This window comes from Pogona vitticeps, chromosome 5 (genome assembly GCF_051106095.1).
Source record: "Pogona vitticeps strain Pit_001003342236 chromosome 5, PviZW2.1, whole genome shotgun sequence".
NCBI classification, from domain to species: Eukaryota; Metazoa; Chordata; class Lepidosauria; order Squamata; family Agamidae; genus Pogona; species Pogona vitticeps.
Genome location: NC_135787.1, coordinates 125,541,009 through 125,554,480, shown reverse-complemented (window position 1 = coordinate 125,554,480; position 13,472 = coordinate 125,541,009). Strand labels below are relative to the sequence as shown.

The following is a 13,472-nucleotide window of genomic DNA, read 5'->3' as shown; positions in this document are numbered from 1 at the left end:
GAAGGCTTCTGGGAGTTGAAGTCCAAAAACACCTGAGTAACCCAAGGCTAAGAACCACTGGTGTAGAAACTCAAACTAGCAACAACAACAAAAATCTCCTTCCTGTCCTCATTGCAGAATCACTTGTGGCTTCTTCCTCCTCCTCCTCGTCGTCTTCTTCCCTTTGAAGAGATCCCATCACAGACTTCTTCATGTCAGTCCTGCTCTGACTAAGTGTCATACACACATAAAAAACACAAGAACCTTTTTGCAGACAAATTCATTTATTACTTAGAAAAACTCACGGAAGTATAGAAATGGAGTTCATTAAGGAAGGACTGAGGAATGTTAATGCTGATTATCTCCCGGTTCTTCATTTCCCTTAGACTTGAGAGGGAAATTAGTCCTGCAGGTGGTTTGGATGTCAGTTCCCAGAAACCAAATCCAGTAAAATGAGATATGGAAATTTTAGAGTAAAGCACGTGAAAGGACACAGACACCTCGTTTCTCTCTCAGGTCTTTGTGTACCATACCATCCATTGACTAATAGCTACTCAGGCCTCATCCTCAAGTGCAACACAGTGAGGCAGAAGAATACTGAGGTGAGGCCATGAAAAAGATACCACTTCAAGGATGGAGAGAGTGTTCAAGATTTGTACACCCAATCTGTAGTTCAGAATTGTACAACCTACCAGTGTGTTATTTTGTATGGGTGGGTTCTGCTATATACATTTCCCAGTATCACTTGTTCTGCCAATGCTGAAGAAAAAGCCAGCATCAAGGTATCAGAGATTTCTCTCATTTTCTAAAATGAATGCATGTGCCTTTTATCTTGGTCCTTGTTGCTACCAGCTGGTTAGTTTTTATTATTTTGACCTTCTCCCCATCATGAGGAAGTTGGAAAACCCCAGTGTAACAGAAACATCAGAGTAGGTTCCAGACTCATCATACTTAAGAGTTGATCTAATTTATCTGATTTGATCTGTGCTGACTAACCTGCCCTGACAATTTAATTACAACTAGTTTTAGCATTGCTAAGTTTGGATCCAATATATTTTAAAGCTTTTATGCATACTTGTATGCATTTCCTTGGCAGGAAGACTGTCAACAATGGGACCTCCTTCTGAATAGACATAGATAACACTGAACTGTCACATTTAGCAGATTAATCGGCCAGATTATTTTTAATGGTTAAAAACATATTGGTGATTAATTGAACAGTAGTGTTTTTTTTGGTTTAGGAAAACATTTAGAAAAATATTAACTTTAGGTTTTCTAAATATTTTCTATTCATTTAGAAAAATATTTAGAAAAACTGCAATCTTATATTGCTATCTCTCACTTGGGTTAATTTCTATGTTATAAAAGATGTGAGATTGTTATCTTAAAAAAAGGGCACATCCTCTGGGGCTTTGCACTGATGAAAAACACTTTTACATGCATAAGGCAGGGCACTCAAACTTTGCTCCTCTTGCCTATCCCATACAGCCATCCGGCCTCTCGAGAAGTTGCTCGTCAGGATTGGGAGACACTGGAGTTGTATGGGATATCGCCCGGAGAGCTGCAATAGGTAAGGAGAAATGCTGAAACCTGGGTGACCTGCATTATGCAACAGAACCTGTTTTTGCTACGACAAAGCCACCAATGGATACAGCCACTAAATATTTTCCTTCATAGTAAGTGCATACTGATGTCCACTTTATGCTTATTTTAATGATCAAATGATTAATGAAACCATATACTATTAACTAAGATTTCCTTGATTAATTTATATCCCCAACACAAGCACTTGCAATATGGAGGAAAAATAAGAAATATACCAAGCGTTTTTCAGTTTGATAGCAGTAGAAAAGGATATTTTAGGAGGTGCCCATGGAGCTGTCTTTGCTGTTGCACAACTTTCTGTTCACTCGTCCTTTCTCCCCCCTGCTAGATAAGGTGCACTTTGAAAGTCAGCAAAAGCAAGATACAAGGCCCAATGAAGTAGAAAATAGGGATCCCATATCATTAGTAATTGTGTGGAGAAAAAAATCAGAAGTAACTTGTAGGACAATATTCACCTGCTGAAATGTCCTTCCCTTCCTTACTATTACAGATACAGGGGCTCTGCCTTACATTTTATGTGTTCACACTTCATGTAGAGTAGTTTAGTTGCGATAACTGATCCAATGTTCTTTTACCACAAAAAGGACTGCAAAGTAGTCATTGTTATTGTAAAAATGTACAACGTAACAGCTTTCACTGGATCAATGTCTGTTAATAGAAGAAAATGATATCATTTAAGTCCACAAAAATATTTAAGCAAAAATGTGGGGAAAGACAAATTAGCATATTCTGAGCCTTAGAAAAGCCTCAAATATGAAGAGTTTCACCAAGTGTATGTGCTACTTTCATACATGATGTTTATCCGTGATTTTAAAGGAAGCTGGTTAAAAAGTTTGAAAATTTGTTGAGATTTTATAGCTGTCAGATAATGGGAACAGAGTTTTTGTATCTCTTTTGTTTAAAAGACCAAAATGCCATGGGAAAGGCCTGGTTAGCACACACATTGTTTCTTTAGTTTTTAGGCAACACTAGTAGAATCATAGTAAAGAACAGTTGTTAAAATAGCGTTACATATTTACTTGCATGCAAAAGTTCTGGCAGAATTTGCTGAGGCTAATTGACAAGGTGCTGGGTGCATGGCAGACATATGTTGGGCCCATGACCAACATGTGAGCTGCACCTTGCCATTTATCTGTAATTAGCTGCAGCAACATCTGAAATTATTCATCTTCTGCATGTGCACATACCCAGCACAATTCTGGCCAGTGTACATTATTTCTAGGGGATGAAACAGGTTAGCTGGAGGCAGCAAAACAACAAAGGGCTCAACAACACACCTTGTGGCATACACTTTTGCAGATTTCCTCCCCCTTTAGTACACAAGTGTATTCGCGAAGGCTTTCACTGCCAGGAACTAATGGTTGTTGTGGGTTTTTCGGGCTCTTTGGCCGTGTTCTGAAGGTTGTTCTTCCTAACATTTCACCGGTCTCTGTGGACGGCATCTTCAGAGGACAGCACTCTGTGCTCTGGTGTAGTTGGCTTGGGAGTGGAGTATTTATGGCTGTGAGATGGGCTTTTGTCTTTTTCTGTAGATGGGCGATTAGTGTGTCTTGTTGTGCCGGCCACAGAGACTGGCGAAACGTTAGGAAGAACAACCTTCAGAACACGGCCAAAGAGCCCGAAAAACCCACAACAACCAGTACACAAGTGCTTGGTGGGTGATTTTAGTCAAGGATTTGCAAGGAATTTGAAATGGAAAAAGTAGGAAAAGTGATAATTATAGTAACAGTGGCCATTAGTAGAAAGAGTATTTGAGTGGTGGTGACCCAGATGGGGTTGCATTTATAAGTCTTTAAGGCTGAAGATGCAGAGTGGAACAACTTGAGGACTGTTTTTATTCAATAATTTTGTGTAGAACGTCAGTGTTGAGGGGCATTAACGTCTACTCTGTGTTTTGTTTGAAGGTCTGCAGGAAAAACAGAAGACTCCTTGCCTAATTTGTGGAGATGGTTTCCAGCCAGCAAAAGCTTGTAAACACTGCAGCTCTTTTTGTGCAACTGTATTACAAGGAGGGTCGTACTTACCAATGACCTCATGTTCTCCTCCTGAAAAGATGGGGAAAAACAGGCTTGCTGTCCCATGTTATGGGCGTCCAAAATACTTCTGACTCTTTTCAAAGTACCACGAGAAAGTGTTTTTTTAAATCTAACTCCCTAAAGATAAGACAGAGATCAAGAACCTTCCTTGTACATATATATGTATAGATATAAAATCCAAGAAAAGCTGAAATACCCAGTTTATTAATAGATTGCTCTAGCCAGTTGTGTGGCAGGAATCTGCAAATGCAATGGAAAAGATGGTATTTAGACAAACCTAGCACTTAACCTGAACCTGATTTCCTTGCAAAAAACCTAGGGACGTGATGGCACTGCAGAGGGATGTGGTGGCGCTGTGGGTTAAACTGCAAAAGCCTCTGTGCTGCAAGGTCAGAAGATCAGCAGTCATAAGATCAAATCCACGCAACACAATGAGCTCCAGTTGCTTGTCCCAGCTCTGTTCTATTATTAAGGATGCTAAAAGTAAAACTTTTAAGTGCTAAGGTAAAGGTTCCCCTTGAGATTTAGTCCAGCTCCTGCCAACCTAGCAGTTTGAAAGCATGTAAAAATGTGAGTAGATAAATAGGTACCACGTTGGTGGGAAGGTAACGGCATTCCATGTCTAGTAACGCTGGCCACGGAAACTGTCTACGGACAAACACTGGCTCTATCGCTTGGTAGTGGGGATGAGCACCGCGCCCTAGAGTCAGACATGACTGGACTAAATGTCAAGGGGAACCTTTACCTTAGCACTTAAAGTTTTGCTGTTAGCATGCTTAATAATAGAACAGAGCATGGAAATAATAAGTTACAAGTTATTTTACACCAGTTCATTAAAGTGTTGATGTTTAACATTCATAATTTTAATTGTTAAATGCCAGAAATGTTAATTTAAAAAAAGATTAATGTTTCATATTAATGTGATTACTAATTTGGGGTATAATTTGACAGCATTGACCATTTTGACTAGTCATTTTTATTGATTTTTCTTTAAAATCAAACCTATGCGGTCATAACAATTAAAATAGTGAATCAAGATCAACATTTTTTTCTTAATGCTTTGACAATATCAAATTAATTAACTGACTGAATGCTGATGTGTTACTGCAAGTGCTAATTATTCTAGGCTTTGCAAAAGAGAGGAGGAGATGTTTGGGAGGAAGTGAAGTCAAAACTGAAAATATTACTCTGTGATGGGACGGGCAACTCTAAGATGTAATAAAAATAAACCTTAGAACTACGGAGCTGGAAGGGACCCTGTGGATCATCAAACCCAACCCCTGTCAAGGAGACACAATGAGGAATCGAACTCCCAACCTTTGGCTCAGCAGCCAGATACTTAAACCACTGCAGCCTTGAGGGATAAATGTTGTCTGCAATACCAGTTATGGGCTGTAGAAGGCCCCCAAAACTCAGATTTTTTAAAAATGCAAACAATTAAACCGGTAGGGCCTGGACCTTGTCTTCCACTTTTAAACTTGGGTGTGGTGGTCTGAACCGGCCCCCAGAATATTTCATGCAAAAAATTCAATTCCTGGATGCCGGATTAGATTTTTAAAAACCCAGTTTTCATTGTTTTAAGAATTGATGGGAACTTGGTGGGATTGTGGGGCCAGAAAAATGGCTTGAGGAACAGCTGACGGCCCATAAGCTACATTTTGCCCAAGTCTGATTGATGGAAAGCAGAAGAAACAGTGCAGAAGAACGTGAGTGTGTATATTTAATATTCCAGGAGGACACCTAGCTAGCTACCTCTATTTTATCTTAATATCATATTGTCATGTTTGTCCAAATGGTGACAGAGTTCTAGTTGTGGTGAAATTGTGGAAGCTAATTATCTTTCACTCTAAGAAGAAATTTTTCTTCTCTTGAGCCTTAACTTAATTTCTAAGGGCTGGACTGCACATTGTAATACTCCTGTTTTTGCATTGGGTTTGGCACACTTGAAATTGAATTAAAAATCTTCAACTACACAATGTACAGTTAAACACACATTATTCTGGGCAGGGCATGGGTTTTTAAAAATATTCATATGGAGGTTGTTTATTTAAAATCAATTCTGGAAGTTTTTTTTCCCTTAAAACTCATTTTGACATGTTTGTCTGTTGTGGAGTAAATAGTATCTGTGGGGGAGTCTGCGGGGTTTGCTGAGTTCTGGATGCTGAGCACAATGAATTTTGGGCTGCAGGGTATCTTGCAACCTGGACTCTTTCTTTTCTCCTCTGAATCTATTTTAGCATTGCATTGTTTTAGCGCTATAGCACTTGTATTATTTTTTAAAAAAAAACATTATTTAAACCAGACATGATGATTCTTAAAGGACAAAGATAATGACTCTTAAAGTAGTTATGGGCTGTTTTGTAGGCTGCTGATGCTGGTTTTGCTGAATAAAAGTTGGTGAGCTCTGCCTCAAGAAAAGCACAAGGTATGGTGGAGGAGAAGATTGTTCCTGATAATGAGGAAAAACTGGGAAAACTGGAACATATACCACATAGCTTAAAACTAGACTAAAAATTGTTCCCTGAGGATGCACACACCAACACAAAACCATGTGATAAACTGATTTCTAAAAACCTGAACCAGTTTCAGATTTAAAATTTGTGGGAGACAAAATACATGACTGCCTGTTTCACACAGACTGAAGGAGGATGTAAATCTGCCTTATACAATCTGCTTTGTTTGTTGAATCAGAGTCTTGGGTCAGGAAGGTATTAGTACCTCTGTGTTTGGTGGTATATTAAACCTGTCTCACTCATTGGTAACCATGTTTATTAGACTTCTTGTTTAACTGTTTCCTGAATGCCATGCCTGAAATAGGAAGAGGAGTTAGAAGAGGATCTTAAGTAGAATAGGTAGATGACAGACTTTCATGTGATTGAGAATTTTGTATTGAAACTAAGAAACTGGGACTGGCTTTTCCAAAATGATTGTTTTTACAGAATTTTCTTCTTATCATGTATCTTACAGTGTACCAAAGGTAACGGTAGGGCAATGAACTCATTTTTCCTTGATATTCCCCACAAACCAAATAAATACATTTTGTGACCTAATGCAGACATCAGTTCCTGAAAGTCCCACATCATTACACAGAGGACATCAGATGGCAATTCATAAATTCTTTTGGGATTGCTGTTAGTCAGTATGAGGTTGTAATTTCCTGAGTAGACCAACGGTGGCAAGTGGAACAAGATACAGCAGTATGTCTCTGGGGAAATGCTGCTACCTTACTACTTTTTGTAAACAGCAAGTACTCTTTCCTAGAAAAAGGAGAATTTAAGGCTTGAAACTGGATAATTTACTCCATCTCTTTTGTAATATTTTTAATAGCTGCTTGTAGTAAATTTGCCTGAACCAACTTTGTTGTATATGTCAATTAAATAATAATAAAAAGTCCAAACCTTATTTAAAACAACAATTGTATGTCTGTATTTCAAATGTTTTAAAACCAAGCTGGATTGTGTCTTATCTATGTGTGTGATTCTTCTAGGCCATCTTTCAGAGTTTTGTGATTTTTCAAGAAATTTACCGTATTTTTCGCTCCATAAGATGCACTTCCCCCCCAAAAAAGTGTGTGCGGGGGAAAGTGTGTGCGTCTTATGGAGCAAATACTGTAAAAAAAGTTTAAAGTGACAGAAGAAGAAGAAGAAGAGATGGAGCAGCATGAGACAGAGGAATGGACAGAGGAGGGGGAGTAGGAGAAGAGAGGAAGGAGTCACAAGAGGGGGAGAAGAGGGGATAAATGTTTTTCTCATGAAAGAGGAGGGAGGACAGTTGAAAGAAATGGAAAGAGTGGTGTTAAGGAAAGACGTATGGGAGGAAATTGATCCGGGGGAAGAAAAGGTGTTTACAGTGCCAGAAAAACAGCTGCCAAAACCATCCACCTGAGTCCTCAAAGCTCCGTCCCCCTTGCCTTTTCCAAGGCAGCCGCAAGGTCGGTTCCACGTGGTGTCCCAATGGCCAACTGAATAGTGATGCTTTCCCTATGAAGGAGGAATTCAGGAGGGGAGAGTGACCTTATATGCCCTCTGATTCAGCCCTCCTCTCAAGCTGCTCTCACGAGACAGCCTCATGGTCTCACATGCCATCCGGGGAAGCAGGGCAAAGGCGTGCTTCGCTGCTGGAGCCCTGGTCCCACAGCGGCATCATCATTCTCATGAGAGAGGAGGGGGGATAGTTGAAAGAAACGGAAAGAGTGGTGTTAAGGAAAGACGTATGGGAGGAAAGTGATCCGGGGGAAGAAAAGGTGTTTAGAGTGCCAGAAAAGGACAGGAAATCACGCCGCCGCCTGACTTCCCCCCTGCCCCTCCACACGTACACCCCTTCACCCCCGATGGCGCTTCAAATGCAAGGTACATCTTATAGTCAAATGTGTCTTATGGAGCGAAAAATGTGGTACATGCAAGTGGTTAAAAATGAATACATGAGAATGTGTCATAATGTATACGAATGTTCCTGAGGAAGTTGCTTAATATGCAGAGAGCATTTGATGTCACAATTCTGTTATAAAACTGAAGTATCTCACAGTAAACTATACAGAGCAATCTGTATCTATTTTGAGTTAGATGTATAAGACTTGCAATACCAACCATAATCCCTTAAACTGCCTTCTTTCTGTCTAGGACTGAAAGGAATATTGTTGTCAACATATTTACCCCATTACTTTAGCCTTTCTGTCTTCTAGGATTTCTAGCTATCACGTAGATCTCATCTGAATCACTTCAGCTTGATGACTTTTCCTGCTTGAAATTCAGTGCTCATAAATTAACATGATATTCCAAACCAGATTCAATAATTCAGCACAACACTCTTTGTATTTCCCAGCTGTTACTTTCCAAGTTTACATGTCAATTATAAATATATTTACTCAGAACAAAGTAGTGCTGATTTTAGAGATTTACTTCTGTGATGAGGATGACAGACAAATTGATTGATCTTAGAACTTGTTCCTTCAGAAGTCTCACTCATTGAGGAATATAACAAATTCCCGTATGCCGGGTCAAACCTTTGTTCCATTTATCTCATTTTTATCTACATTATTATTATGTCAGGCAAAGTGCAAATGTTCCTTATCTGAGAGATTGAACTATTGATAATCTACTTCACAGGAGTTGTAAATGCTTGATAATTTGGATTATTAGCATTTTGAAGCACTGTTCAGTCTAACTCAGCATTGTCTCCTCAGAAAGGCAGCAGTCCTTCAGAACCCTGGGCAGGGGTAGTTTCTTAGTGGTGCAGCCTAAAATATTTTCCTGTTGGAGATCCAAAGGATTAAACCTGGGACATATTGAATGCAAAGAATGTGTTCTACTACTAAGCTATTGCTCCTGTTTAGCACTGCTGGGGCGAAAGAGCTACAAAGAAGCAGCCTCTTTGCCACCAATGATTAGCTATTTGAATTTCCTGCCATTTCCTCCTGCCTTTTTCTGGTTGTAACTCGAAGCTCCGGCCACAAGTCGAAGCAAAATGTTGTGGGCGGAGCTGGTTGTAACTCAAAATGGTCATATGTCAGGACATTTGTAAGTCGAGGCACCACTGTAGTATCATTGTAGGTCTTTGTGGGTGATTACATTAGTAGCCGTCAGTTGCCAGTACCCCGCCCCCTTGCTTAACAGCGGCACTTCCTCTTCCTCCATTTGTAGCTCCACCCCCTGCTTCTGGGCAGAAACATACAGAAGAAAGAAAGGAGAAGGGCTGTTTGTATGATGGTTGCTGGAGGGCCCCATGCCAAGGACTTCCCAGTCACAGAACCAGCCCAAAGTCCAATATTAGTAATGTCAGTAAAAAAGGAGATGCACACACAGAATGAACCCTGTAGTTCTATTTTTATTTCAGTGTTGGCATCTGCAAACCTTTGCCCCTCCACCTTCAGACCAGCGAACCCCAGGTTCAAAACCTCCAATCACCCAAAATGGTCATTAAGTGACTTTAGGTGAACTTACCCCAGAGGATTATGGATAATATACAAATAAATAGTTGGGGGTGAGCATCCATTAACATTGCCTTAAGTTCCTTGGAGAAAAGGGAGGGTTTCAGTGAGAGTACTGGCAGTAAAGCAAAACAGGATTTCATGGGGGAAAGGGGAGAAATAAGCATCTTTGCACAATAGTAAGTGCACAATAGTAAGTGAACAAAATCTCTGTTATCTGCACCTTGGAATAGCATTAATTACAGTACCAATATTCTTCACATGGAAATAATTAAAATGCACAGAAGCAAGAATGGTAGGTAGGTCAGAAATCTGTTTCTTGTTACAAACAGACTTGTCCAACCACATGTCTGCATGCATAATGATCAACTGAAGGTAATGATTTTAAGATTTATCAGGAAGAAGATATTTACAGAGTGAGTCTCCAATCAACTGACAACCAAACGTGCTCTAATGAAACACATTTGAGTCAAAGCTGAAGATATTAAATCCAGAAAAGAGCAGATCCAGTGCTAAGTTTCCAGTAACAACCTTCTAATTGTGACTCATATGCTCTGAAGCACGCAAACAAAACATTCAAAATCATTCTTGACTTTTCTTTTCTAGCTAGTAGAGGTGGAGCTGATTTCAGAGGTGCTGGGGGTGGAACTAAGTCATAGAAAGGGTTTAAATGTTTGGGCACAAAGGGATGACTTGTCAGGTAGAAAAAGTTGTTTCTACAAAGGAAATCTAAAAGTGATTTATTTTGAACTCATAACAATATAGTTAAAAAATAGAAAAGGGCAGCAACTTATTTTTAAAAGGAAAAAATTTTAAAAACTAAAGATGATGTTTAAAATACAGATTTTTGTAATGTTTTGGGGAACTTATGGTTATGACCTCATTCCCCGGATTGAAGAATGTGGCATCACATGTACACAGGTATGTTATAATTTCATTTATTATGTGCTGCATGAAATAATATAAATAGCTAGATGCACCTGGTTTGCTTATGAATAACCTTTTACAAGTGCAGTTTGTTCCTAAGTTGTGTATTGTAATGAAATACAAGAATGTTAAGATCATTCTCAATGGAGATAATTTTTATACTTTTTATGTTTACTGATTATTTGGCAAAGAATTAGTAGCCTCATCCTTTTGTTGCATCATAGGTTAGTAAGTTCATTGGGACTGTATTTGGTTTTAACCTCCTGTTAGCACAGTTTTTCAGATATATTTAAAAGAAAGAAAAAGATCAGAGAAGGATTTAAAGCTGGTTATGTTAGGAAAAAGAGCATATCTTTCTTATGGTGATAATATGCAAAAGGTAGATCCTGATTACACTATCTAATGAAAATTTGGGATTTATTTGTATCGAAGAGCACAGAAAGTGTTAATTTCCTCATTTACTATCATGATATTAAATATTCATAGATTTATTGATTGACAACATCTCTCAACTGATAAAGGTACCTTAAGAAATATTTTGATAATGATTGGATAGTGAGATAATTTCAAACGTAATTCAACATACAGAGACTCAGAAGCACTTCTTAGTTTTGTTTGCTCTTCCTGCTGTAGTTTGGGGGACGTTTTGAAAACATACTTAGTAAGAAACTCCTACTGCATGGGTCATTATCATGTCAACAATAAATCAAAAGTACAAGATTTGGCTTTTTAAGTATCTCCGCCTGGGGGCAGGCTTGAATATGTTCTGAATTAGAATAGGATTCCAGCAGTGTGATGAAGAGTGATGAAAATAAAATTTTCAGGTGAAAGCAATTGTGGCTTTGCTCCATGACACCAACATTTAGAGGGTGCCAACACACACACACACACACACACGCACACACACTCTGACACTTTTCTCTCTCTCTTGAAGGACACCATATTTCTCATCCTCTTTTTTCTTAGAGCAGGATTCAGGTCCGTGCCTCAGTTATTGTCAGTACCGAAATTGGTACCAAAATCAGTAGTCACATCTCTGCCAGCCAGCCATTCTTTCCCAGCATTAGAGCCTGTTCACTCCCCTCCATCCTGAAAACACTCCAGTAGTTTGCTGTTTTTTCCTTAATGACTAACACTCAGCATGTACTGGTGGTTACACGTGAGGAAGCAACCATGCCTAAGTGATAAGGCTCATGCTTTGCCTGCTAAAGGTTTTTAAATGGATCTCTGATGTTTCTGGAAAAGTTGAGGAAGATCCCTTCCGGTCTGAAACCCTGCTGCGTAGCTGCCAGTCTGAGCAGGCAACATTGAGGTAGATGCAATATTTGTTTTACTCCATTTACATATGTCAGTGTGAACATTTTGAATTATGTTCCTTTTTGAAAACTTTTAATAGGAATTGATTTGCCTCGTTGATTAACAGACCACATTTTAAAAGAATGATTTAAGGCAGCAATGGGGAACTCCTGGCCTGTGGGCCTCCTCAGTCTGGTTGGCTGAACCCCCCTCCCCCACTTCCCGAGTTATATTTTCCTTTGGGGGATGAAAATGACTGAGTCATGGCTTTGTGAGGGGAAACTGAGTGGAGAGGGAAGCTGATTCAGACATCCATGTCTTCCATGGAATATCTCAGCATCACTTGATGCATTTTTTAAAAATCCAGTTGTGTGAACTACCAGCATGGGAAACCCCTGAGCTGACATTGGGCAATATGTTGAAATTGCTATGGTGGTTAATCTGTGAAGGCTGATTAAGTGATGCATTCAGACAATTTGAGACAATTTCTTTGGATTTTGTTGTTGTTGTTGTTCATACTAAAGGCAAAAGGGAACACATGGACACATATTGGATTGATATGCACATGTATCTTAATGAACAGAAGTTCTATGTTGTGTATGAACTTTTTTTTGTCATTGCAACAGTTAGCAAGCGCATCACTTGTATTCGAAAATCCTAATGCTAAATACAGAGCACTTCTGAGCATGCGCAAAATACCTATCTCTTCTGAAAGTGTACTGTTGAAGAACGGGCAGCATTTGCTTCACAACAGTGTGCTCTACCCTGTAAATCACCATGTCACAATAAATGTTTAGTCTTTCATGCAGCAGTATTCTGTTGTTCGTCTACAAGCAGATCAGGTGTTCCATGGCAGCACTAGGCCCATGAGGTGAGTTCAGTAGTGGTAGCAGGGGTACCACATATTGGCCACAGAAATGTGGCCCCGCTCTGTGGTGAACATGTGGAACCCCCTTCATGTGCTTCATGCATGAAGGGAACTGAGGTGAATGACAGTGTCTCTGGAATTCTGTGAACTTTAGATACATTTTTCAAATACCGAAATGCTTTAATTTTGGCTGTAAAGTGTGAGGGGATAATTTTCTATGGTTTATAGCCTCCATCAATAAGATATACAGTGGTGCCTCGATTAACCCTCGCTGTGTGAAAACATCACTGAGCGGGACAGAAAAGCCCATTGGAATGCATTAAACAGTGTTTAATGCCTTCCAAAAGGCTCCTTTACTCACCGTTCAGCGATATTCCTTTATGGCCGGCAGCAATTTTCGCGCCCTCCCCTCGCTTAACGAGGGTGCGAAAACGCTGCATGCGGCCATTTTGCGGCTTCTGGTGGCCATTTTGTAGCCGCCGAACAGCTGATTGGCGGGTCGCAAACCAAAGGTCGGTAAGCGAACCGCTTACCGACCTTCGCTCTGCGATTTTCGGCCATAGGGGCCATCGGTATGCGATCGCATTTGCGATTGCGAAAACGTCCTCGTAGAGTGAATTCATCGCTCTATGGGGCGCTCGTTGTGCGAGGCACCACTGTATGTGAACATGGTTAATTCGCTCATCAAGCCAAGATAACCCTTCCCTGATTCACCATTATTTCAATCTTCTGAACTTATTATGTGTTTGTCCAACACCAGTTTGGCTGTACACTTCCTCTAGAAGACCTATGAAATTCTGGAACCGCAAAGAGGTGTATGACACAAAAATGTCCA

General features: G+C 39.8%; 2 protein-coding genes across 4 annotated transcripts in view; both read left to right on the top strand.

The window, feature by feature from the left end:
- The window catches only part of TTLL8 (tubulin tyrosine ligase like 8), a 31,743-nt gene extending 26,894 nt beyond the window's left edge, over window positions 1-4,849 (top strand). Inside the window, exon 14 of the mRNA XM_020812852.3 lies at window positions 3,489-4,849. Within this exon, the coding sequence (XP_020668511.3) occupies window positions 3,489-3,691 (203 nt within the window). The 3' untranslated portion in view covers window positions 3,692-4,849. The remainder of the gene's footprint in view (window positions 1-3,488) is intronic.
- IL17REL (interleukin 17 receptor E like) overlaps window positions 2,674-13,472 on the top strand; it is a 75,294-nt gene continuing 64,495 nt past the window's right edge. For 2 of the 3 annotated variants that reach the window (XM_073000604.2, XM_073000603.2), the window contains exon 1: window positions 2,674-10,467. In XM_073000604.2, coding sequence (XP_072856705.2) covers window positions 10,372-10,467 — 96 coding nt within the window. In that variant the 5' untranslated portion in view covers window positions 2,674-10,371. Of the gene's footprint in view, window positions 10,468-10,641; window positions 11,786-13,472 lie in introns of those variants that run through there. The other variant, XM_073000605.2, reaches the window with a different exon arrangement.